At 36.0% G+C, this 25,551-nt stretch overlaps 1 protein-coding gene across 3 annotated transcripts in view; it reads right to left on the reverse strand.

Moving 5' to 3' along the window:
* BRIP1 (BRCA1 interacting helicase 1) overlaps positions 1–25,551 on the reverse strand; it is a 250,268-nt gene that overhangs the window by 69,168 nt on the left and 155,549 nt on the right. For all 3 annotated transcript variants that reach the window (XM_007481765.2, XM_056816477.1, XM_056816478.1), the window contains one exon: positions 1,016–1,175. In XM_007481765.2, the coding sequence (XP_007481827.2) occupies positions 1,016–1,175 (160 nt within the window). The remainder of the gene's footprint in view (positions 1–1,015; positions 1,176–25,551) is intronic.

Consider the following 25,551-nt stretch of genomic DNA (forward strand, 5'->3'; position numbering starts at 1 on the left):
TTATGAGAAAACATGGATAATAACTACATGGGACAAGAAGGTATAAAGAGTTTGTGATGTGTATCAGTGAAAGGAATAGCCATACTAATGAAATCACAAATCCATTAAATTACCAAGTCTTCAAAGAAACTCGGCTGGAACAAAAATTACAACTGCAACATGATGGTGAACATATACAGACATGAACTCTCTGTACCACATGCATAACAGAACAATATTGTAAGAGCAACTTGAACTTGAACTAATTATAACCAAAATGTAAACTATAATCACTACATTTACTTATTACATTAGTTCCCTAAACAATTTTAAATAGCTTCAACCCATTCTCTAATTCTCTATAACCCTTACACAAAATACCTATGTAGCATTCTAAAAGAACAAAGCCATTTAAAGATTGTATCTAATAGTATGTGTATGAGTGTTGTGTGTGTGCTTCCTTCCAGATCTATGATTTCATTGGCATAGGAAACACTGAATATGGAAATTTCTTTTACCAATGTAATGGTCACACAATTAGTATGGATCAGAGGCAGGACCTAAATCCATATCTTTTGTCTCCAAGGCTAGCCCTCTATGACACATACCTCCCATTATGTTCCATTATTCATTGGATATTACTATTAGGTTGGTATATTCTTCAGTTCTGTTTTTGAATAAGTATTAGATGGAAAATGAATGTGAGATCTATAACTTAATCAAAACTCAGATCTTAAATGGTCAATAAAGAAGTTATGAGAATACATAAATGTATCATAGTTTAAACATATAAATGATAGCATTCATGTGAGGACAAGGCTAACTAAAACAATTACTCCATATAAATCCTCCTCTTCTCACCTAGGATCAAGAGAAAAAATTTAAATATACACAATGCACTATATATACCATGTTATATGTTTTATATAAAATATTTTGTAATATATTTATATAACATAATGTGAATACTGACAGCATTAATCTCTACTAAGTTTATCATAACAGTAGTTATTTGTTGGCCTAGGAATACATGTACCTCGGTCTCCTTTACACTTGATCGCATCATAGTACACTTGTAACACTTCATCAAACGCAGCTTTCTCTGCCCTTGGTGGTTCCGTAATGACTGTCTTCACTAGCTCAAGGTTATTCCATAAACCAGTGTGTATCCAACGTTCTTTTAATTTCTCCAATAACTAGAGGGAAAATGGAAGGAAAAAAAGTAAATTTAGATATCTAACTAAATAAATTGCTCTCTTCTTCCCACTGGCACATTTACAATTTGAAACACAAGAAATAGAAACAACCTGAAGAATTAGGGAAGGTGACTCCCTCTAGCTTTCAAAATGGCAAAATATAGATATGAAACTTCTTCCAGTGAATAGAGGTAAGGATATTTCCATACTCACTGGTCTTCTTAAATAGTAAGTATCCTTGTAGAATATACACTCATGCAGGGCAAAAGCTGACTACTTTCAGTATCTTGTGTTTATCACACAGTATTTAATAAATGATCACTGAAATTGAAATAATTGCACTAGGAAATAGATAGAGAATCAGATCTTGAAATTCACTGGTATATTTTAAGAGTTCTTAAAATGTGAATGAACACTGGCTTTTTATGGGGGAGCTGCTTATTTACCTCACATGCTTTTACTGAAAGGAAATGTTTTAGTAATCTGTCTCAACTTGAAAAATTGTCTGTCTCTGTCTCTCCCTCTTTTTTTTTTCTTGGGGGGAGCAACAATTCCATATCACCCAAACATGTTTCTGAGTCATATTATCTCTTGCCTTCAACCCAAATTACACTATAATACCCATAAGCTGAAGCTCAAAACCACTCCCAAACTCATATAATCTCTCTGAAATACTTTCACTTGCAAATCAAAAATCTACATAGTCCTCAAAAACAAAATTTGGAAAAATAGTACAAATACCCAACATGTGCTCAAAAGCTATAAAGTTTATTTCAAGCACTTTTCTCTCCTTTTTCAGAAGCTTCAATAAAGTTAAAAAAAATAATACTCCTTTTCACAATTTGTTAAATTGCAAGTTCTTAACTTGGGGTCCATGAATATGTTTAAAATTTTTTATTTTGAAATTGTTTCAATAGAATTAGTTCCTTTGTAATCATAGGTGTTTTTATTTATATTTAAAAAATATTATTTTAAGAAGAGATCACAGTATTCTCCAGACTGCTGTCAAAGAAGTCTGTGATACAAAATGGTTAAGAATCCTTATGAAATAATAAAACTATTATAGAGCTGGAATAAGAAGTAGAGTTTTGATAGTAGAATAAGATTTTGCTTCAGTCAGTAGTACTGCCATTGATTAAAAAACAACTTAATATCTACAGAAGGGAAAGCAGAACAGGAGTAGCCAGAATGACTTAAGTAGGAACACCCCATCAAAAGAAAAGGAAATATAACCCACATGGTACACAAGAGGAATACATCTAAAAACTGATCTATTAGAAACATGTATAAGGAAAATATCAAAGGTACTTTTGAATAACAAAAATAAAAATGTTAACCTTGGACAATAAAACCATTGCTCTCTATGTTACACAATTGATCCATCTAAAAGAATAAATTTTGTGCTGACATATGTCATTATGTGCATATAATTTCTTTTCAGATTTTGAACACATTAAATGTAATTCATTTTGAAAAGCTACAAATCGAATACTTGAAACTATTTGCATCTATAGGTAGTTTTTTTGTTTTAGGTTGTCTCTGGACATTTTAATATCTGGCTGGGGTGGGGAAGGAGATATGGGTTAAAAGGGGTCTTTTCTTCAGCATCTTTTATCACCCTTTACCTACCCCCAAAGGTTTTTTCCTTGTACCTATTATCTATAATGGGGGAAGAGGAGGAAAAAAACAGTGATTTTTGAGTCTGCTGCTTCAATTTCTCTTGCTTCACTGACTAAGGCAAAGAGTTCTATCTTTGTTTAATGTATTTCATCCTGAGGCTACTTGTCTGGGTCTCCCAACATTTCCAATAGAAGAGATCTGAGGATTTTAATTTTTACACTCACACTTGGGCAGCACTAGGTGTGTGATAGGAGCTTCTTTTCAGACATACAATGCTCAAAGAGAATCGCTCAAAGGGGCAGGGAGTGCCTTTTACTTGATCTGAACAGATCCTTCACAGTAGAGACTTTTCCCAGAACCTGATCTCTTGTTTTTGTACTGCAGTTCACTGGGAAAATACCAAAGTCTCCTCATAAAAAATTAAAATAAAATGAGGGAAGCTTGGATAAAATTGCATAGGATGATAAGGTGGGAGTTAGGGAAGCTTCTCTCTGATGAGCACCTCTTATGCAGTCATACAAAAGTCTAAAATTTAGCTGATTAGTTAACTATTACATTGATAAATTTTAGAGTTAGGTAGGTGACAGCATTTCTTTGGGTATAAAGAGACTTAATGGACTGGAAGAATATGAATTATCTAAGATGCCTAACATGGATAAATCTACCTTCAGTCTTAAAAGGACCTCATATCTTTATCTCTTTATGAGTTCTACTCTTCAGCAGAATTTTTTTGGGAGGGTATTGCTGTATATGTAGACTATAACCTGTCTTCCTTTAAAAAAACAACAACCTGAAACCATGATTAGTCATTATATTAATCAATGTTATTTGAAAAATAAGAGTAGTATAAAAGATAAAGAGCTGGCCTTGATCCCTGGAAGTACTGGATTCAAGTTCAGACTCTGGCACATACTGGTTGTGTAACCTGGGGTAACTCCCTTAACTTCTCAGTGCAACTCTAAGGCTCTAATTTGCATAGAATGCCTTGCCTTAGTTGAGGGAGTTTCTGTAAGAGTCACCATCGGACCTTTTCCTCTGCCTTTGATCTTGCTGGAGTACATACCTAGTAGTAGGATTGCTAGATTTCAAAGGGAATAAACAGTTTAGTAACTCCTCTAGTATAATTTCAAACTGTTTTCCAGAATGGTTGAATCAATTCATTGCTTTCAGTAGTGTTTTCTCACTCCCTTAGCCATCTTCAGGCTAAATTACTTGTCCCTTATCATACAACTGATGCCTTGGCAAGAGTTCCTGAAGAGGACAAGGTATACAGAAAGGCTATCCTTTAGTTTGAAACTGTAGTCCTTGGTTGTAGAAGCTAGCAATATTTAAAGTTTTTCTACCTCAATGCGCACCATACTTCTTAACCTCACAGAGTTATTAGTAAAAAAAAAAAGTACTCTATAAATTGTAAAGCATTTTGTTTGTTAATTTGATTAGCATCACTTGAAGTGTTTGCTTGGCAAAAGTTGCTAATATCTATATGTGCACATGGTTGGCCTTTCTACAGTGGTGTTTACCCCAAAGTCTACAGTCATGAAACCCAATTAGACATTAAATGTGCCCTTAAAGTATTTCTGATGTTTACTGAGCTTAACCTCTACCTTTGTTCCCCAATCAATCAGCCAGCAACTCCTTAGTGCTTACCAAATATTCATTCAAACTATGTTCCAGGCACTGTGCCTAGTGTAAGGAAGACAATAACAAAAGTTTCTATAATTTCTCTTTACCAAACTAATTTGGCTTTTATCACCCTTCACTTGGTGTCATTTCTCTGGTATAAAGAGACTTAATGGATTGGAAGAATATGAATTATCTAAGATACTACTACACTAGCTTCCAATTTGCTATCCCCTACCCAGTCACCAAAGGGGCTTTCCCAAAATACAGGTCTGATCATGCCACATTCCTATCCAATAAACTCCAGTGACCCCCTATTACACTCCCTGCCTGACATTTAGAGCTTCTTACACCCAGCTCCTTCCAACCTTTTCATTCTACTCACATGACTCCCTTTCCCACTTTCATTGTTGCATTGGTTGTCCTTGTGAATCTTGAAATTTCTCAGACTTGTGAATGTTAAAAATTTCCACATCGGGGAATTCTCCATTGGAACAATTCCCTACTGGGAACATTCCCCATTTTGACAGTGAGAACTCTACTTGGATCAGAAATGGGAGGACCTCTACTCCACCCTTACTTAAGGACTGCTTTAGGGGAAAAAACTCCTTGCTAAACAATGAGGGTACTTGGGTCCATACTTATAGTGAGGCAAAAAGTTCTTTAAGCCATGCCTATTTTTAGAAGTAATACAAAGGGGTGCTAAGTACCTATTAAAGGTCAGACAACTTGTAAACTTGCCAGGAGCAAAGAGGTGAAAATTTATTCAGAAGTTTTTCTGGTTCAAACTTACTAAAGGGATTAGTCTAACCAGCAGTGTTTTTTTCTGATTCAAACTTACTAAAGGGATTAGTCGACCCAGCAGTGAATTCGGTATGGGCTGTCCTTTGGAAAACGTCTACTGTGATTGGTAGATGGAAGAACTTAGGGGAGGTGACATAGGAGAAAACCCCCTATATAAGAAAAAGCAGAATCTCTTGAAAAAGAAATCCTTTTGGAAATTCCTTTTGAAAAATCCTTTTGGAGAATCTCTCTTGAGAGAAGCTCTGGAGAAGGGAAGCTCTTGGAGGACAATCTCTAAGGAGGTCTCGCTGGAACTCCGCTGGAGCTCCTCTGAGGGGACTCTGTCCCTCTGGAGGCTCTTGAGAGAGGCCCTTTGAAACAGTCTCTGGCTGGAAGGCTCTTTGAGGAGGACTCTGGCTGGAACTCTCTCTGAGGAGACTGTGTCACTAGAATCCTTGCTTAGACAGACCTTGTGGTGAGTGATAAAAGACTGACTGACTGATCTCTCTCTCTTAAGACTCAGGTCTAGGCCATGTTGGCTTAAGGCCCTTCATACTTATTCCTTTCTTACTCTTTCTCTCTTTCTTTAATTCCTCATTGTATTATTAATTAAATTCTCTATAAAACCCAGTTGACTTGGGTATATTCATAATTGGGAATATTTCCCTGGCAACCACCTTATATTTGATTTAAAACCAAGACACTGTAGTGAAACATATTTTCTGCGGTCACAAATTTACTCACCCACTCTTATATGTACTACAATTTATATCTTCCACTATTTTACTCACTACAGTTTACAACCTCAACCATTTTAACTCTTACAGTTTAAGGCATCCACTATTTTATCTATCACAATTTAGTTCTTCCACCATTTTAAATGTTACATCCTCCATGATGGGGAATACTCTCTCTCCTAATCTCTTCGGCTGGAATTCTTGCTTTCCTTAAGCTCAAGTTTCTTTAGGAGGCCTCTTTCTTTAGGAGGCTTTTTCTGGTCCCTCCAACAATGCAAGAATGCCTTCATCTCACAGGTTACCCTGTATCTGCATGTGTCTTTGATAGCCTCAGGACTAGTACAATGCTGGGAATATGCTAGGTGTTAAATTGATTCTTAACAAACTCATAAAAACTTATACAATAAATACAAGGTAAATTTTTGGGAAGAGGGTAGAAGGAACCAGCAACAAAGGAGAAGTGGAAAGGCTTCAGTAGAGTACTGAAGGAGACAAGGGATTCTAAGATATAAAGGAGAAGGAAAGAGAGCATTCATAGCATGAGACATAGTCAGTGAAAGGGCACAAAGACAGGAGATGGAATGTCCTGGGAGAGGAAAAGCAAGAAAGTCACTTTGCATGGACCAGTGGGGCAAAAAGGGGAATTTTCTATTATAAGATTAGGAAGGTAGGATAGGGCCAGGTTGTGAAGGACTTTGAAAGCCAAAATGGTATTATATTTAATACTACAGGCAAGAAAAAGCCACAGGATTTTTTTTAACCCTTACTTAGGAAAACAAGGTTAAGTGACTTGCCCGGGGTCACACAACTCTGAAGTATCTGAGATCACATTTGAACCAAGGTCCTCCCAACTGCAGGCCTGACACTCTATTCACTGTGCTACCTAGCTGCCCCAAAGCCATGGAAATTTTAAAAATAGAGAAGTGAAATGATCATACTTGTACTTTAAGAAAATCACTTTAGTAGCTCTGTGCAGTATAGATTGGAAAGACTTAAGGTAGGAAGACCAAATATGAGGAATTTGCAATAGTCCAGGCAACTGGTAAGAAGGGCTTTATTGGCTTAATTGAGGGTAATGGCTATGTGAGTTAAGAGAAGAGGAGAGACTTATGGCTTTGCTGGTAAACCTTTGACACAATTTGTTCTCAAGGGGAAAAAAGGCATGAGACACATACTTTTAAAACTTAATCTTGGGGGCACCTGGGTGGTTCACTGGATTGAGAGCCAGGCCTAGAAAACAGGAGGTCCTGGGTTCAAATCTGGACTCAGACACTTCCTAGCTGTGTGACCCTAGACAAGTCACTTAACTCCCATTGTGTCATTCTTACCACTCTTCTGCCTTAGAAGCAATACACAGTATTGATTCTAAGATGGAAGGTAAGGGATTAAAAAACAAAACAAAACCCTTAATCTTCATTTTTAACATTTTTTCCACTACTTCCTTAAATCTATACAACCCACAAAACAATATATCAAGTTCTGATTTGTAGTCTTTGCCAATTTCCAAAATATAAATGCTCCCACTAAGAACTTGACATTTGGCTTTTGCAAGCCTGTTTTGCAAACAAATTCAAAGTGACTGGAATGGATCTGCCAACTGCCTGGATAAGTGGTGTAAGGGAAAGTGAGGACTCAAAGATAATGTCAAGGATGAAAATCTGGTTGATCAGAAGGATAGTGGTGCTCCTGAGAGAAACAGGTAAGATCAGAAGAAAAGTAGTTTTGGAGATAAAAAATGAGTTTACTTTTTCCCAGGATGGGTATGTTTGTAGGCAGCAAGGAAGGATAAAAGGAGATAAGGAAAGGTTAGAAAGAAGGAATATTGTGGAGGGGCAATTTGCTGCAAAAGATAGGAGGGAATGGGTTCAAATGAATAGAAGGGAAGGTTTTGATGAAGATGAGTTATTTCTCAATCAGAAGCTGGAGTAAAGAAGGAGGGAATAAGGGATGATGCCAAGCAAATTCAAGATGCAAAGAAGAGACAGCTCATGGCAAATGTCAATAAGTCAAGGCAACAAGCCTTTATAAGCATTTACCATGTGCTAAGCATAATGTTAAATGTCAGAAATAAAAACAAAAAAATAGTCCCTGTCCTCAAGGAACTTACTTTCTAAATAGGGAAGACAACACATAAAAAGAAAATGAAAAGTAAGGGGCAGGGTGGCAACTAGGGATGACCTTATCCATAAAAATTAAGATTCCAAGGGGCAGCTATGTGGCTTAGTGGATAGAAAGCCGGACATAGAGATGGGAGATCCTGGGGTCAAAATCTGGCCTCATATGCTTCCTACCCGTGTGATCCTGGACAAGTCACTTAACCTCCACTGCCTAGTCCTTGCCACTCTTTTCCTTGGAACCAATACTTAGAAATGATTCTTAGATAGATGGTAAGGGTTTTAAAAAATATGGAGTGAATAGAAAAATCAGAGGAAGCAGCAGCAGGGGCAGAGGGATCTTCCAGAGTAAAATGTTTGCTGGAGAATGGTAAAGAAAGAAGTCTGGAGAATTAGGAGCAGAGTCTGGAGAGGAGTGAAGGAATTAACTCTATTTTCTTAGAAAAGTATATGATGAGGTCCTTAGCTGAGAGGGAAAGTAAGGTGGGAGGTTTGAGAGATGAGAGAAGAGAAAGATTGGAACAAGCCTCTTTGAGGAATAGTATAGTCAATTAGAGAGAACAACGAATGCCTTGCTGTCCCAAGGGCTCAGTTAAGATAATATAAACATTTAATCAGCACATTGGTGTGATTTCTTCCAGTCCTATTCAGCAGTACATGAATAAAAGCAGAAGTGGAGGATGGTGAGAGTAATTTAGGGTTAGATTTTGGCAAGATATAAGCTCTGACAGAACAGAAGCATAAAGGATTTGAAAGTAGAGACAGTGTGGAGTTAAACTGGTTAACCATAAGTTTGTGATTGAGAAAGGAGGAAAGTGAGGTTTGAGTAAATAGGAGATTACTGAGGGATGAGAAGGACTGGAGGTCCTAGTAAAGGCAAGAATAGGTTTGGGAGGCATAAGTCACAAGGAGAGATGGAATAATGCTACATTATGATCTGACAAAAAAATTTTTGGAGTTGTGGATCATTGATGTGGAACACTTGTGAGTCACGGCAAGATATGATCCCTATGTCTACCTAAGCTATAGTATAGGAAAAGATCATAGATGCTGAGGAGACTGAAGAATTTGGAGGCTAAGGTGTCTGAGGAGACATCAAACATGTATGCTGAGAAGAACCTAGTACAGGGTTAGGATTTGGAGTGAAGTATGTGAACGAGGCACTGAATCCCTTGAAGAACTGGAAGGTTAAAGAGTGTGAAGGAACATCAACATGCATGCTGGCATCTCTCTGCATAAGGACTAGATTTTTGGATGAAGAGGAAGACTATTAACCAGGTATTAATTATTAACTGAACTCCTTGAAAAAGGAGAAAGAATGAACAAAAGGCAGATATATATACATATATATATATATAAAAATATATACTGTTAGTATAGATTGGATTGCAAATTGAATAGAATTCCATCTCAAAGAAGGAGATATTGCTGAATTGTTTTGGAAAAGGGAGTGCAGAAATGGAAGTGGGGAATAATGTGTATTCTGACCATTGTGTTAGGGACAGGAGAGAAAGTGTAGTTAACTCTGGAGAAGGTGGCTAGGGATACAGAAAAATGGGGAAACTCAAATGTCTGAGTGTGATAAAATATAAGGAATCTTAGAGCAAGAGGAATAAAATAAAAGGGAAGTTTGTTAACTATGGTCAAGATTTCTAGAAAGCAGATTGGGCTCAAATGGGACTTGAGAAATGTAGGCTAGCAGTTTGAGAGAACAAGAAGTGAGGTTTAGGGGTGGCTTACTCTATGATGCATCATCACAGGAACTATGAGAGAAAGAAGTGGTGTGAGTGTGTTGAGTCTGAGTTTGAGGGAATAGGAGTCTTCCTCGTAGCTCATGGCTTCTTTATATATATATAAGAGCTACTGTGGAAGAGGCATGAAGGAAGAGAGAATTTCATGCATGCAAGACAGAAAGCTGGGGACATCATCTGTTAACCATGGTGAACATTCCAAATAGAATGTTCCCAGAAAAATCAGTTTCTGACCAAGGGAGAGACTGGCTTTTTTCTGACCTAGGCTGAGGCTTTGGTGTGGCTGATGTTGGTGATTGATCATTATATACTGGGCTGATTAGAAGAAGACAGAAGAAAATCAATTGTCCTTCACATCTCCATGTCAGACTTGTGTCACAGTTGTGACAGGACTGATATTTCCCAAATCCTCCTAACCCTCCCTATAGATTAGGGATAACCCTATCCCTCTCACCTCATCTTCCATCTTATCCTATCTTCCCCTATAAACCTCCTTACTTGAGAAAGAGAACAAGAGTATCTTCTCTAAACCTCACAGTTCACCTTTGAGTTACATAGAAAGGTGGCTGACTAACAGGGGAGAGGGAAAGGGAGGCAGGAGGGAGTGGGTGGAAACCTGGGAGGGTAGGAAATATTTTGATATCTTAGCCATCAGTAGTGATAAATAGGCAACCCCAGAGTATCCCCTCTAGTAGTATCTCTCTAGTCACTCCAGAATATCTCTCTCGATTACAACTAGGCACCTTGAGGTTTCCCCTAGTAGTAGTATCTCACCATTACAACTAGGCACCCTCAGGTTTCCTTTAGTATCTTAGAGAGATACTAAAGAGTCAGAGTATCTCATTTATTACAACCAGAAATATCTCCTAGATTATCTTTCTAATACACTACTTGGATTTTCCTGGTGTCATACCTTCACTACAGATATCCATTCTGGTACATTTCCATCACAGAGAGCATGCTTCAAGAATTCTAGACTACTATGTCCCCAAACCTTGTTGTTGATAATTTAAGATGGCTATGAAATGTGCTGTCACCTCTCTGGACTTTGTTTTTTCCCTCGAAATTCTCCTCTACTTCCCAATTACTGTAGAAATTAACACAATTTTTATATTGTAAAATGAAAGAGTTAGACAATTAATTGACTTTTAGGGTCTATTCAATAATTCTATGATCCAGTGAAGTGAATACTGCTTTTCCTAAATTCTAAGCAGCAATATTTGATGTTTGAATGAGTGGTTAATAGTGAGATAGTTTTTTTATTTGGCATCATAAACCATCATCCTATTTTTCTTCTGGAGAATAAACACAGAAATTTTAACCACTTTTCTCAACCAAACTAGACATTTTATTCAATAAATCAGATGATCAATAAATATTTGTTAAGTGTCTACTATGTACCATGCACTTTTGCTAGTTTAGGGGATACAAAAAGAGGCAAAAAATAGTCTCTGCCCTCAAGAAGTTTGCAATCTAATAGGGGAGACAACATTCAAACAAAAACACACAAAGCATGCTATATAGAGGATAAAGAAGAAATAATTAAGAGAAGATATGCACTAGAATTAAGAGAGATTTGGAAAGGCTTATCGTAGAAAGCAGGATTTTGTAAGATTTATAGGAAGGTAGGGAAGTCAATACCTGGAGGTGAGAAGGGAAAGCATTCCAGGCATGGGAGAGAGTCAAAGAAAATGTCTAGGGCAGAAAAATAAGAGTATCTTGTTCATGAAAAACCAGGAGGCCAATGCCATTAGAATGGAGATAAGTGGTAGGAAGTAAGGTGTAAAAAGACTGGAAAGGTAGAAGAGGGCTAGGTTATGAAAAGCAGTGAATGCAAAATATTTGACCCTGGAGGCAATAGGGAATCATTGGAATTTAATGAGTGGGGTAGTGACTTGGTCAGATCTGTACTTTAGGAAAATCATTTCAGAGACTGAATGGGATTAGATTGGAGTAAGGAGGGACTAGAGGCAGGCAGACCCAGCAGCAAGCTATTGCAAAAATCAAGATACAAGATGAAGAGGGCTACCACTAACTAGAGTGGAGGCTGTGTCAAGAAGGGGGCATTTTCAATAAATTGGTACAAAGGTGCTATTGAGAGGCTTTAGCAACAGCTTAGATGGGGGGAGGCAGGAGGTAGAGATAGTGAGGAATCCAGGATGACTTTAGGAGAATGGTGTTAATTTCTACAGTAACAGGGAAATAGAGGAGAGTTCAAGGGGAAAGACATGTTGAGCTTAAGATGTTCACTGGACATCCAGTTTGAGACATCTGAAAGGCAGCTGCAGATCTGAGATTGAAGGTCAGCATAGAGATTGTGGCAAGAAAAGTAGACTTGAGAATCATCAACATAAATACAATAATTACATCCAAGGGAGCTAATGGGATCGCCAAGTGAAGGAGTACAGAAGGAAAAAAGAGAGTCCAGGAGAGAACTCTGAAGTAATCTAGATGAGGATACGATAGAAGAACCAGAGGAGTGGTCAGACAAATAGGAGAATGGGGACAGAATGCAGTCCAGAAAAACTTCGACAGTGACAAAGGCTCCAATTCAGTTCAATATTTACTGAGCATCAACTGTGCAAAGCAAAGGAAGAAGGGAAGGGAAGAAGGGAAAAAGAGAGGAAGAGAGGAAGTTAAAAAAGAAAAAGAATTTGTTAAGTGATTACTATATGTCAAGCACTGTGCTAAGCAATAAGGAAACCTAGGAGTCCTTAAGGTTCATCTGAGAATCTGATCCTCAAGAAAGGGAGTCTGGAGGATATTGGCCTACTACTATTAGGAGGGGAAGAAGTAGAACAGAAATTCCTCCTAAAGAAGTGAATATAGGCTTGGGGGTGGTGGGGAAGGGTGGGGTACCCTGCAAAGAAGGTAACAGGGGAAAAGAAGCATTACCAGAAAGGTTAGGAATGGGATCTAAGCTTCCCGAAGCAGGAAAGGCAAGGGGTGTTATCTTTTGATGGGGACTTCCAGGCTCCTTCTAGCTACTAACTAAGCAGATAGTATTTGATTCCAAAATAAAATCTCTAATCATGCTTAACCCTCTCTCTCAAACTCAGGAGTCCCCCAGACTGAGGGAAAAAAAATGACTTCTGATTTTGCTGAAGATTTATGGCCCTGCCTTAGTCTGAGCTAATAATGAAGCCATTGATTGAGTGATGTAATAACCTAAGCTTGAAGATACAAGATGAAATCTCTCCTACCCACCATCCCATTATTGTTTGCTATACAAATGGATATATCCATTGCTGTGGAGATCAGTTACTGTTCCATGACTTTAAAGAACTTCCTCCTAACTAAAAGAGTATCAATATATTTTATAACTACTGAGTAAATGAAAATATGTTAAAGCATAGATAATATTACATTTTATTTTAAAAAAATTTTTAAACCCTTACCTTCTATCTTAGAATCAATACAGGGTATTGGTTCTAAGGCAGAAGAGTGATAAGGGCTAGGCAATGGGAGTTAATTGACTTGCCTAGGGTCACACTGCTGGGTAGTGTCTGAGGACAGATTTGAACCCAGGACCTCCCATCTCTGGGCCTGACTCTCAATTCACTGAGCCACCCAGCTGCCCCCTAATATTATATTTCAATAAGTCAATATTAAACCAGAAGGGATACTTATTACTAATTAGGCCCTCCCCCCAACTCTACCTCCCCTTCTATTTGAGTCTGGCCCTACTGTTCTGTTTTCAAAAAATACCAATATGGCTGGATCCTTTGTTGATTAAATCTGGCTTTGGGTCTTTAAATAATGTAAAATACTCTGCACAAAATATAATAAAGTGAGTTATGTAAAAATACAGTTTTCTCCACAAAAACTGCTCAACAATACTAATGAATCGGGTGCAAAAAGCAGAATGTGACCTCTGCAGCAGTCCCAATCTTAGTCATATATAAAGCAGGACACTAACAACATTTTATACACATGTATTTAAGGCCATGATAACAAATGCATTTAAAAAAATCATTTTCTTAAAAACTAAAAGGAAACATCATGTCTACTTAATATATAGATAGAAATCTCCATTCCATTTATGAATAAAGTATATACTTTTCAAAGCCAGATTTGAATCTTTTAAAACTTTATTTTTTAAAATTATATTTAATTTCAAAGTGGTATCAAAAACTGTAGGCAGATTAATTCAGAAAATTCAGGAAGCTTTTTTTTATTAGTACCTATTAAGTTAAATTGCCCAATACTGACTATTTAAGGTTTCTTCACCAAGAAAGTGTGCTAAATAAAAACACAAGACAAACAGAAATCATGGATACCATTACAGACCACTAAAAGCAAATACTGATGACAAGTTCCCTAATTTGTTTTTACTTGCAGGTAGAGGAGAATAGATCTGGTTCATTAGTCGTACAAGTTTCCAGCTAGGAAACCACTATATAAACTCCCCAGTCACAATGCAATGACATCTGGCACATAAAACAAACACTGTATAAGAACTGAAAAGCAAAGATCATTTTTCATCATAAATTTTAGAAATTGGAAAATTACACAAAGCAGTATTTTCCCAGTTATAGTTTAAAGTCAGACTTTGTTTTAGCTGCATGTTTAAAATCTATATGCAATGTGGACCAGCCATTATAAAATGAAAACAGGTAAGTGCTAAAAAACACCCCAAAAAAAATTCCCTGGAGAACTGAAAAACATCAATGTTATAAGATGTTTTACCTCTTTAGCATCTTCACCCTATTTTTTTTTATAGTAACAAGTTTCATTATAAGGTCATAAGAAAATTTTATCAAATTTATCATTAAAATTTTAAATTTAATTAAATAAATAAATAAAATTATTAATTATTAAATTAAATTAAATATTAAAGTATTTCACTGCTACTTGGCCAAAAAAAATTCACTCGTTAAATTCCCTTTAATAACTATTAAAGTTATCAGTGCTGTGGTTAGTGAAAAAAGTCAGGAGTTCCCAAGGGGTTAGCATTGATCTAAAAGCCTTTTCTCTTCTGAGTAGTTCATATATTTGCTACTAGAATTTTCTTTTTGAACAAGCATTGCTTCTGAATCTCCAATAGGCTGGAAATGTGTTGTAAGGGTCAAACAAAAGTTCTGCCTAGTCAGCAAACCCATTCTCCAATGGAGCGATGCATGTACTGATTCAACAGGGTGATATTTGAATTCCAATACATTGAAGGGTATTTCACATAGAGAATGGCTACAAAAAGTCAGAATAATCATTAAAAAAAAATTAAAAATCAAGAATATTTAGTGATATGCTGGAAAGTATTTAACAACTGGCTTTCTAGGGCAGAAATATATGCCAGACCAACTTTTAATTTGTTTTATTAACATTTTCTTTATTATCTTCTTAAGCCTAGACAATCAACAAAACAAGGCAAGCTCAGATTTGCAGCAATTGCCAATATTCAAGGTAAAAATGCTCACAATATAAGCTTAATAATCGGTTCTCTCAAGCCAGTTCAAGCTGTCTTCAGCACATCTCTGAATAAATAATAAATAAGACTACCGTACAATTTAAATAAGAGGCAGCCTGGACAGTGGATAGAGATCTGGCCTTACTGTCAGGGAGACCTGGATTGGACATTGACGCATACTTAGCTAAGTGCCTCTGAGCAAGTACCTTATTCTATGTCCCACCTCACTTAAGATTATTAGTTACAAAACAGTTGCCAAATTGCATGAGTGGAGAGAGTTTCTGTCCAAGAGTTATTTCCTTGACCAGTAAAATTATACCTCTAGACCAGGAAAAAAATCATTTAAATGAGTTGTTATCAACTCTCTTTTGGTTTGCAAAGTTACAAAAAGAAGCAATCAAAAAGTCTCAGGAGAAGTAGGTAAAGTAAGGCAAAATGTGCTGGAAATCTGCCTAATTATTGATACTTAATGGAAACTGATCTAGTGGTATCATGCTATTCTCCTCTGCCAGAAACCCAGGTCCCATTTCAGTTATGATTCTTACTCCCTAAGGTGGTAAGGACTTACAATTTTGTAAGAGTAGCATGCTTAACACCTGGGGCAAGAAGGACTCAGGTTTCTCAATGATGACCTGATAATTTCCAAACAGAATACCACACCCAGTTGGAAAAATCCTATTTTCTAACCAGGAATGTTTAATAAACAGGAAAATCAATCTAACACTAAAGATACCTGAAGAGGAATGCTGATCTGTTTGGCATATGCAGTGCTCAGAAAAGAACTCGTAATATCAAATAGTCTCACGTGAGTAAAACAATGTTTTATTTTGTGTGTGCAAAAAAATGGACTTTTTGATATTCATCTTAAACTTTACAGATATATTCATGAGACCAGAAACTCTTTTCTGTTATTATAGCAAAATCCAAATATATTTCTGAATAAATGTATAAAGTACATAGCTATTTCCCCAATATGAAATTTCAGGGAAGACAAAAGATGTCAGATTGAATTTGTGCTTTCCAATCTGTTTTACAACTTAAAATGCTGAAAATGGCCATAAATTCCACAGATTCACAAATCAACCACAAGTGACAAAATGAAGAAAACACAAATAGAAAATATTACTTAGAAAGCTTATGACACAAACATAAAATAAAATGAAATTTATATTACTAGCACAAGTCATCACACACAACAGATGTTACTATGTCTGATTATGAAGTAGCAATCAAACATATCTCTGAAACAAAGGGCTTGGGCCAAGAGAGCTAAATTCCAGTTAGCATTATAGTTCCAAGACTATTTAATTATTTAAAACTAATTTTTAGTGTGAGATGTTTACACTTTAGGGGGGGGAAAGAAATGAGGAAAAAGAGAAAAACCTCCATTTAATTTTGACAGCTTGAGTTAGAGAATTAGAAAATCTATTTTTAAAAGTAGAAATTTTATATTTTGGGTAATTTTTGCACATAAAATTCCTTTAAACATGCTTTTACTTTATTCTGAAAACATATTTATTCCATGAAAAAGAGGCAGCACAGTGAGACAAACATAGCCGAGAGGACTGGCCTGGAGTTGTACTGCCTTGCATAAAACACATTACATTTTAAGGACTCCATTTTACTATCTGTAAAATGTGGGAGATCATAGGGTTACAAATTTAAAGCTGAAAGAGATCTTCAAAATCATCAACATTCAGACCCTAATTTTATAGGTAAGGAAACTGAGGCTGACAGAGGTTGCGATTTCCTAAGAGAAATGGAAAATTGGGGAGGTTCTTAATCTTCTCTGTGTCATAGCCTCCTCAAATGAATTTAAATGCATAAATCAAAATATACAGGATTACAAAGAAAGACAATTATGTTGAAACTATTATCAAGATGTCTAAAAAATAAATTCACATGCCCTAGATTAAGAATCTTTGAAATATATCTCTAAGGGACAATGCAACAGGGCTAAATAAATTTGTATTCTCCCCCAGGTCAGTCCAGGTCACTGGTATACATCTTTTTCTGCTAAAATTTCTTGCAAAATATATCTTAATACAATTAAATAGTCACTCTAATTTTGCTTTGCCAATAGTGGGGTTATATGATAACCATAGTGACCTCATTGATAAATCTAAAGATCCAAACCATTGGAGCGTATTCAACAAGGAGCATCTGATCAAATAATTTTAAGATTTTTTTAAAACACTATTTTATTCAGCAAGTAGCAAACTTCTATAATGCCCTACCTCCAAGAGGTAGAAAATATGTTTTAGATCCATAATGGGTTAAAAAAAGATGAATGAAGAGAATCAATGTCAAGGAGGACAATCATGTTCACTCAACAAAATATACCATGATGTCACTCTCAGATACAGAATGAGTATTGAGATTTTGCTCATTACAAGTACTTAATAGGATCAATGAGCAGAAGGAAGCAGGACATATTACCTCCTCTCTTGGTTCTTGATGGACCAACATCACCTACTTATTGCCACCTCAAGGTTTCAGAATGTCCCAAGGGCCATAACACCAGCTTGCTCCAATCAGTCTCTAGGACATAGTAGTCTAATAGTTATGATCACACCATGTCACAATCATGCCTAGGTAGGACAAGGAAAACTTTAAGACACTCCTTGGGAGAGTAACACAACACAACAAATTGGGAAGCTGAAGACTGTGCTGTTAACCCTAGAAAGTTTATCTGGGATTTTCTAATCACCTGCCCACATTAGCAGATGTTACTGTTATTTTGTCTAGATTCATTCCGAAATGGTTGATCCCTGTGATAAGGAACTCCTGACTGCTAAAGAATAAATTTCCTCTCTTCAAACTCATATGCCCATCCCCTTATTCCCATCCAGCTATATTCTACTTCCTAATGTCCCACTCCAAATTGGCCCACCCCTTTCACTGTGCCACTCAGAATACCTGCTCTTTGATAAACATACTTCCTCTCATTTCATACCATTTCCATTCTTGCCCCTTCCAGTTTTTAAAATTATTTTTAATTTTAATGAATTGTTAATAATAATCTCTTTTATCTCACCCTCTTCCCACACACTGAGAAATAAAAAAATATAATAAAATAAAACCCCTGTCAAAAACTTGTATAGTCAAGCAAAATAATTACATTAGCTATGTCCCAAAGAAATATGTTTTAATCTTCACTTTGAGTCCCTTTTTCTATCAGGAGGTGGGGAGCATATTTCTTTATGAGTCTCCTAGAATCATGGTTAGTCATGTTGATTAGAATTCTTAGATTTTCCAAAGTTCAATAATATTTCATTACATTCATGTCCTATCATTTGTTTAGCCACTTCCCAGTTGTCAAAGACAGAGGTGTTAGATTAAGCAGATTAAAATTTAACTGGGAAATATTTAGCAAAAATACAATAGAACATACACCTAGCATGAAACAGTTACCCATTTCTTGACAGAGAGGTGATGAATCCAAGGTGAAGAAGGAAAAACATTTTTTGGACATGGCCACTGTAATTGGTATTGTTTGGCCATGTTTTTATCCATTGCAAGATTTTGGGTTACTTTTTTTTTTACACCTTTCTTTGTTTTCAGTAGGAAGATGGTAGAAACAGTAGCATAAAAAAGGAGGGGAATGAAACATTTTTTTAAATGCACAGAAGAGAATAAAAAGAAAGTTCAGAAAGGAGCACAAATAGGACCATCATGAAAATAACATGTAGATTTTAGGTTTTATTATGTCTTAAGCAAAAAGTAAGAAATGGAGATTCATGATTTCATTTACAATACTCTTAATGTCCTACAGTTTGTATGGGAATTCCTTTTTGTGTTTAAATTTGAGAAGGAAAAAACTAATTACCTTGATTAAATTTTTTAAAAGGCAAAAAAAAAAGAACATAAGGAATGATACAGGAAATTAAAAATGAAGAGCCTTTGGGGGGAAATTAGAAAGAAAAAAATTGAAAAACAGACAAAGGAGCGGGCTCCCTAAAAAAAGGTAATGAGTAAGAACTTGGTGATTCAATAAAACAAGAAATAAAAGAACAAAGGTAAAAAAAAGCGTAAAAAATTAGAAACACATTGACCTGGGAAAAGTTTGAGAAAAAATAATTTTAGAATTGTAGGATTCCCTAAAAATTATTATCAAAGGAAAAAACTTACGATGCCATATTTCTAGTACAATGTTAAATAACAGAGGTGATAATGGGCATCCTTGTTTCACTCCTGATCTTATTGGGAATGCTTCTAATTTATCCCCATTGCAGATGATACTTTGCTTATGGTTTTAGATATATACTGTTTATTATTCTTAGGAAAGGCTCTTCTATTCCTATACTTTCTAGTGTTTTCAATAGGAATGAATGTTTTATTTTGTCAAAGGCTTTTTCTGCATCTATTGAGATAATCATGTGATTTTTGTTGGTTTGTTTGTTGATATGGTCAATTATGTGAATGGTTTTCCTAATATTAAACCATCCTTGCATTCCTGGTATAAATCCCACCTGATCATAATGAATGACTCTCGTGATCACTTGCTGGAGTCGTTTTGCTAATATTCTATTTAAATTTTTTGCATCTATGTTCATTAAGGAGATTGGTCTATCATTTTCTTTCTCTGTTTTTGACCTGCCTAGATGCCATATTTCTAAATCACACACACACTGCACTACCCCAAAATAAATGGAAACATTGATATATAAAAAACAACAAGTATATAAAAATGACTAGGGTGAAAAAGAAATTTCTGAATGTATTAGAAAGGGGAAAGATGTACCCCAATCTTCACACAGGAGTTGAGCCCTAGGGTCTAAGACTAATACAGTTGAGTTTGAGTGAAAGCCCTATTTCCTACAGTATGAAGTCCTTATTTTTATTAGAAGCAAAAGGCAAAATGAAAATAGAAGGAATCTATCAGTTGCCTACAGAAAGAAACACAAATTAAAACATCTAGAAATGTCACAGCCAAATCTCAGAATTTTCAAATAAAAAAATAATAATGGTAAAAATAACAATAATAAAACACAATTATGTCAATAAGTAGAAAAGGCTTTTCAAATTTATATTTGTATATAAGTCCATTAATATTAAAACATAAAAAGCACAGAAATAAAAGACTTTTCCTTAATATAGTAAATAGTATATAACTAACCAAGAGGTAGCATTATTTGTTATAGAGGAATGTTAGTAGCCTTTCCAATAAGATAAATACTGAAGTAAGAATGTCCACTGTTACAACTATTATTTAATATAGTTCTAGATATGCTAGCTATAGGAATAAGACAAATAAAAGAAATTGAGGGGAAAAGGTGGGCAAAAATATTCAAAACAATTACTTCTTGTAGATATCAATGATGCTTTATTTAAAGAACCTTAGAGATTCAACTAAAAATAACTGGAAATATTAATAATTTCATTAAAGCAGCGGTTCTCAACCTGTGGGTCGCAACCCTGGTGGGGGTCGAATGACCAAAACACAGGGGTCGCCTAAAGCCATTGGAAAAAATAATATATATTTCTGATGGCTTTAGCCACTAAGAAATCGCGCTACTTTACAGCAAGATCTTGGAAAGAACGGGGACCCTGCTGCCCGCACATTGTACTAATATTAGTTACCTATCAGCAGCCCTCCCCCTATGAGGGGTGATGGATTTACCCTGTTGCCTGGAGACTGGACTCAAACAGAGACCCAGAGAGAGCACCCGGGCGCTGGCTCCGGAGGGGTTAAGAAGGAGTCCTGGAGCGGATAACTCCTGGAGCGGATAACGGAGCCAAGTAACTTCAGCAAAGTGAAGCCTCAGCTCAAGCTGGAGGGAGACGATAGGAAGAAGGCAGTGTCTGTGGACCCCCCTCCCCAGGCAGGACTTACCTCCCACCCAAGTGCTCAGGCTGCCTCCTGCTGGATTAATATTTCTCAACATATAATTAAATATTGTTTTTGTGATTAATCAGTATGTTTAAATTATGTTTGATTTGTAGCAATGAGAATACATAATGCATATCAGGTATTTACATTCCAAATCATAACTGTAGCAAAATTACAGTTTTGAATAGCCACCAAAATAATTTTTTGGTTTGGGGTTACCGCAACATGAGGAACTGTATTGCGGGGTCATGGCATTAGAAAGGTTGAGAACCATTGCATTAAAGTAAAAAGACATAAATCCACACAATCACACAGCATTTCTACACTTTACCAATAAAATCACAACTAAGATAGAAAAATAATCTCCATTCCAAATAAATATGGAATGTATAAAATATACCAAAATATCAAAATACACAGGAATTATATGAATAGAACTAAAAACTTTTTTGCAGAAATAAAGGAAAACAAGATAGTAACTGAGAAATAGTCATTGTTTATGGTTGGGGCATGTTAATATGGCATATGATAAAATGGCCTTACTACCTACATTAATTTATAGATTCAGTGCTATATCAAAATACCAAAGGATTACAGAACTTGAAAAAATTGTACATTTAAGCATGGAAAAATATTTAAAAATAAAAACTATGGGGGAAAAAACAGAAGAAAACCATATGATTTATAATTTGATTTTACAGGTATATGATTTGGGGTTTTGGTTTTAAAAGCTTGCTCTTTTACAAAAGTGAATAATATGATAATAGATCAAGTGATAATATATGTATAACCTAGTAAATTGCTTGTAAGCTTCAGGAAGGGGGACAGAAGAGGGGAGGGAGAGAAAATGAATCATGGAATCATGGAAAAATATTTAAAAATAAAAAAACTCATGAAAAATTATAATAAAGTTCATGGGAGAGAGGGGGCTTTAGAAACTACAGAGGCTAAGCTTTCTCTCCTCTGTTTCTCTACCATTCCTCCTCCTTTCTACTTTTCTCAGGTTCTCTTTACCTTTCTTTAATTTTGCCTTTTGGGAGGCCAAGGTCTCTTTTTCCTTCTTCCTCTCCTGCCTTTTTCTTCCTTTTTCTCTTCTTCTTATCTTTCCCCTTAACCACATATAATATAAAATTTAAGTATATTTTAAATATTCTATTCATTAAGAAAGTTTTATACCCCAAGTTTCTCATTTTAAAATGTTATTATGATCTTTTCTGTGTCTCTCTGAAAAAAAAAAAAACCCGAACTTCTCTATGAATTTACTTTATCTTCAAAACAACTTAGTGAGGTGTGTGGGGTAAGCATTAATTAATACCATTTTACAGAAGAGGCAACTAAAGTACAGAGAAGTGAAGTGATTTGTTTGAAAAATTAAAAGAAAAGCTGAGATTGGAATAAAGTGCACCGGCATCTTTTTTAAAAGATTCACCAAAAAAAAAAAGATTCACCAAAGCATATAAATAAAACAAATGTTGCCAAGATTAGAAGGAAATTAGAAAATTGGGGGGAAATTCTTATAGACAGCTTCTCAGATCGGTCTCATATCTAAAATATATATAGAACTTTGTCAAATTTATAAGAATAAGAGTCATCTCCTAATTGATAAATAGGCAAAAGATGTAAACAATTTTCAGATGAAAAATCAAAGTCAGATATAAGTATAAGAAAAAATGCTCTAAACCACTACTGATTAGAGAAATGTAAATCAAAAACAATTCTGAGACATCATTTCAATACCCATTAGATGGCTAAAATGCCAAAATGGCTAAAATGGGCCCAATGACAAATGTTGGAGAGGATGTGGAAAAATAAAAACTGTTATGAAGATGTGAACTGAACCAACAATTTTGAAGAGCAATTTGGAATTATACTCAATAAAACTATGTATACCCTTAGACCCAGCAATAGCATTGTTGGGTCTGTTTCCCAAGGAGATCAGGGAAAAAAAAGAAAAGAACCTAAGTGTTCCAAAATATTTATAGCAGTTCTCTTTGTGTGGCAAAGAATTGGAAACTGAGGGGATGTCCATCAATTGGGGAATGGTTAAACAAATTGTGGCAGCACATGATGATGGAATACTACTGTAACATAAGAAGCAATGAGCAACCTAATTTTTTAAAAATTTGGAAAGAATTCTCATTGGATATTAAACAGTAAAATGAGAATTAAGAGAACATTATATACAGCTACAGAATTAATACTGGGAGAATAAATTGTGAATATTACCACTAGAGAGTAAACTGAAAGGGAAAACATGAAAAACTTAGTTTATATGAATGTGTTGGTCTCCTGGACAATACCTTCTGTGATGTGGGGAGAGTACAGGACAATTGGGGATAAATTCTATTAATAAATAGATAAATAAAAGAAGAGAGGGGGCAGCTGGGTAGCTCAGTGGATTGAGAGCTAGCCCTAGAGACGGGAGGTCCTAGGTTCAAATCTGGCCTCAGACACTTCCTAGCTGTGTGACCCTGGGCAAGTCACTTGACCCCCATTGCCTAGCCCTTACCACTCTTCTGCTTTGGAGCCAATACACAGTATTGACTCCAAGACGGAAGGAAAGGGTTTAAAAAAAAAAAAGAGAATGAGATATTCAGAAGGAAATTGACAAGCAGGAAAGCTTTGAAAGTTTTGTGTGGGATTTATGTAGATATGAATAAAAACAAAAGTAAGCTAAACAGAGAGGTTTGTGGTTTCATTAATGTACAATCTCTCTTTGTTTTTATTTATAAAATCTTGAAATAAAAAATTTAAATGTTGGGTAGAAAAAAGCGAAGTCTATATATACTCTTTACCTTTCTTCCTAATCTCATATCTCTCGGATGTCTTCTGCCTTATCTCCACCTTCACCCATGTCTCACATGACAAAATGGCCTTAGTCCTCACAAAGACTAAAACTCATACTAGTTTAAGTAATCCTATTCCATCTCATCTTCCAATAGATTGCCCTCTCTGTTATCCCCACTCTATCACTTATTTTCAACTTCCTTGTTGGCTCATTCCTTACTGCCTACAAACATACCCATGTCTTCCCTAACCTGAAAACCTCACTTGATCCTTCTATCCTATCATTATCTCTTCAGCCCTTTGCAGAAAAACTCAAAAAAGTCCTCTTCAGTAGGTGTCCCTCTTTCTTCTCAATCTCTTCTTAACTCTTTATAGTCTGGCTTCCACACTCGAAATTCTACCAAAACTTTCTCCAAAGTAACCAATGATCTCTTGGTTGTCGAATCAAAAGGCCTTTTTTCAAGCTCAATCACTCTGCAGCTTCTGACACTGTTGATCATGCTCTTTTCCTTGATATTACCTTCTCTCTAGGTTTTGGGGTCTCTCCTGCTTCTCCTCCTACCTATCTGACTACTAAGTCTAGTTTGCTGGGTCCTCCTTCAGACTATGCCCTCTAACCATAAGTATCCTTCAGGGTTCTGTCCCAGACCTTCTCCTCTCACTCTCACTTTATCACTTGGTGATCCCACTAGTTCCTATAGATTTAATTGCTATTTCTATGCTAATGACTCTTAAATCTATCTTTCCTGCCCTCTCTGTTTACCTCTGATTTTGTATCTCTCAATGCCTTTCAGACATTACAAAATGGATGTCCAATAGACATCTTAAACTCAACATGTCCAAAACGGAATTCATTATCTTTCCCCCGACTCTCCCCTATTCCTAAATTCCCTATGACTGTAGAGGGTAACACAGGCTTACAAGCTCTCACCCCACCAATATCTCAATTATTTCTAAAGTTTGTCTACTTTATTTTTCAGCATCTCTTAGATATACCCTCTTTTCTCCTCTGATATTGCCACCACTCAAGTGTAGGCACTCATCACATCCTGCCTGGACTATTACAATAGCTTACTGGTGGGTATGCCTGTTTTGTGTCTCTCCTCACTCCAAACCATCTGCCATTTAGCCACAAAAGTGATTTTCCTAAAATGCAAGTCCAACTATGTCACCCCCCTCTCCCAAACTCCAATGGTTCCCTGTTTCCTCCAGAATCAAACACACTGACCCATTTGGCATTCAAAGCCCTTTGTAACCTAGCCCCCTACCTATCTTTCCAGTTTTCTTACATCTTACTTTCCACCATATACTGTCCAATCCAGTGGCACTGGCCTCCTTGACCAAGACACTCAATCTCTCTACTTTGGCTCTCTCTCATGCCTAGAATTCTCTACCTTCTCAACTCTTCAACTTTACTGAATTCCCTGGCTTCCTGTAAGTCCCAACTAAAATCTCATCTTCTATGGGAAGCTTTCACAACACTTCTTTATTCTAATACCTTCCCTCTCTTACTTGTTTCTTATTTTATCTTGACAGCTTATTTGTACAGATTTGTTTGCTGGGTGTCTCCATTAGATTGTGAATTCCTTGAAGAGAGGTATTGACTTTTTGTATCCCCATTGCTTAGCACAGAGTAGGTGCTACATAAATGTTTATTCACTAACTCCATAATGATATTTCCTATCTACTGCTGTGTCTTTATGGCCTGAGTTTTCTCCTTATTA

Source organism: Monodelphis domestica, chromosome 2 (genome assembly GCF_027887165.1).
Source record: "Monodelphis domestica isolate mMonDom1 chromosome 2, mMonDom1.pri, whole genome shotgun sequence".
In the NCBI taxonomy this organism is placed as follows: domain Eukaryota; kingdom Metazoa; phylum Chordata; class Mammalia; order Didelphimorphia; family Didelphidae; genus Monodelphis; species Monodelphis domestica.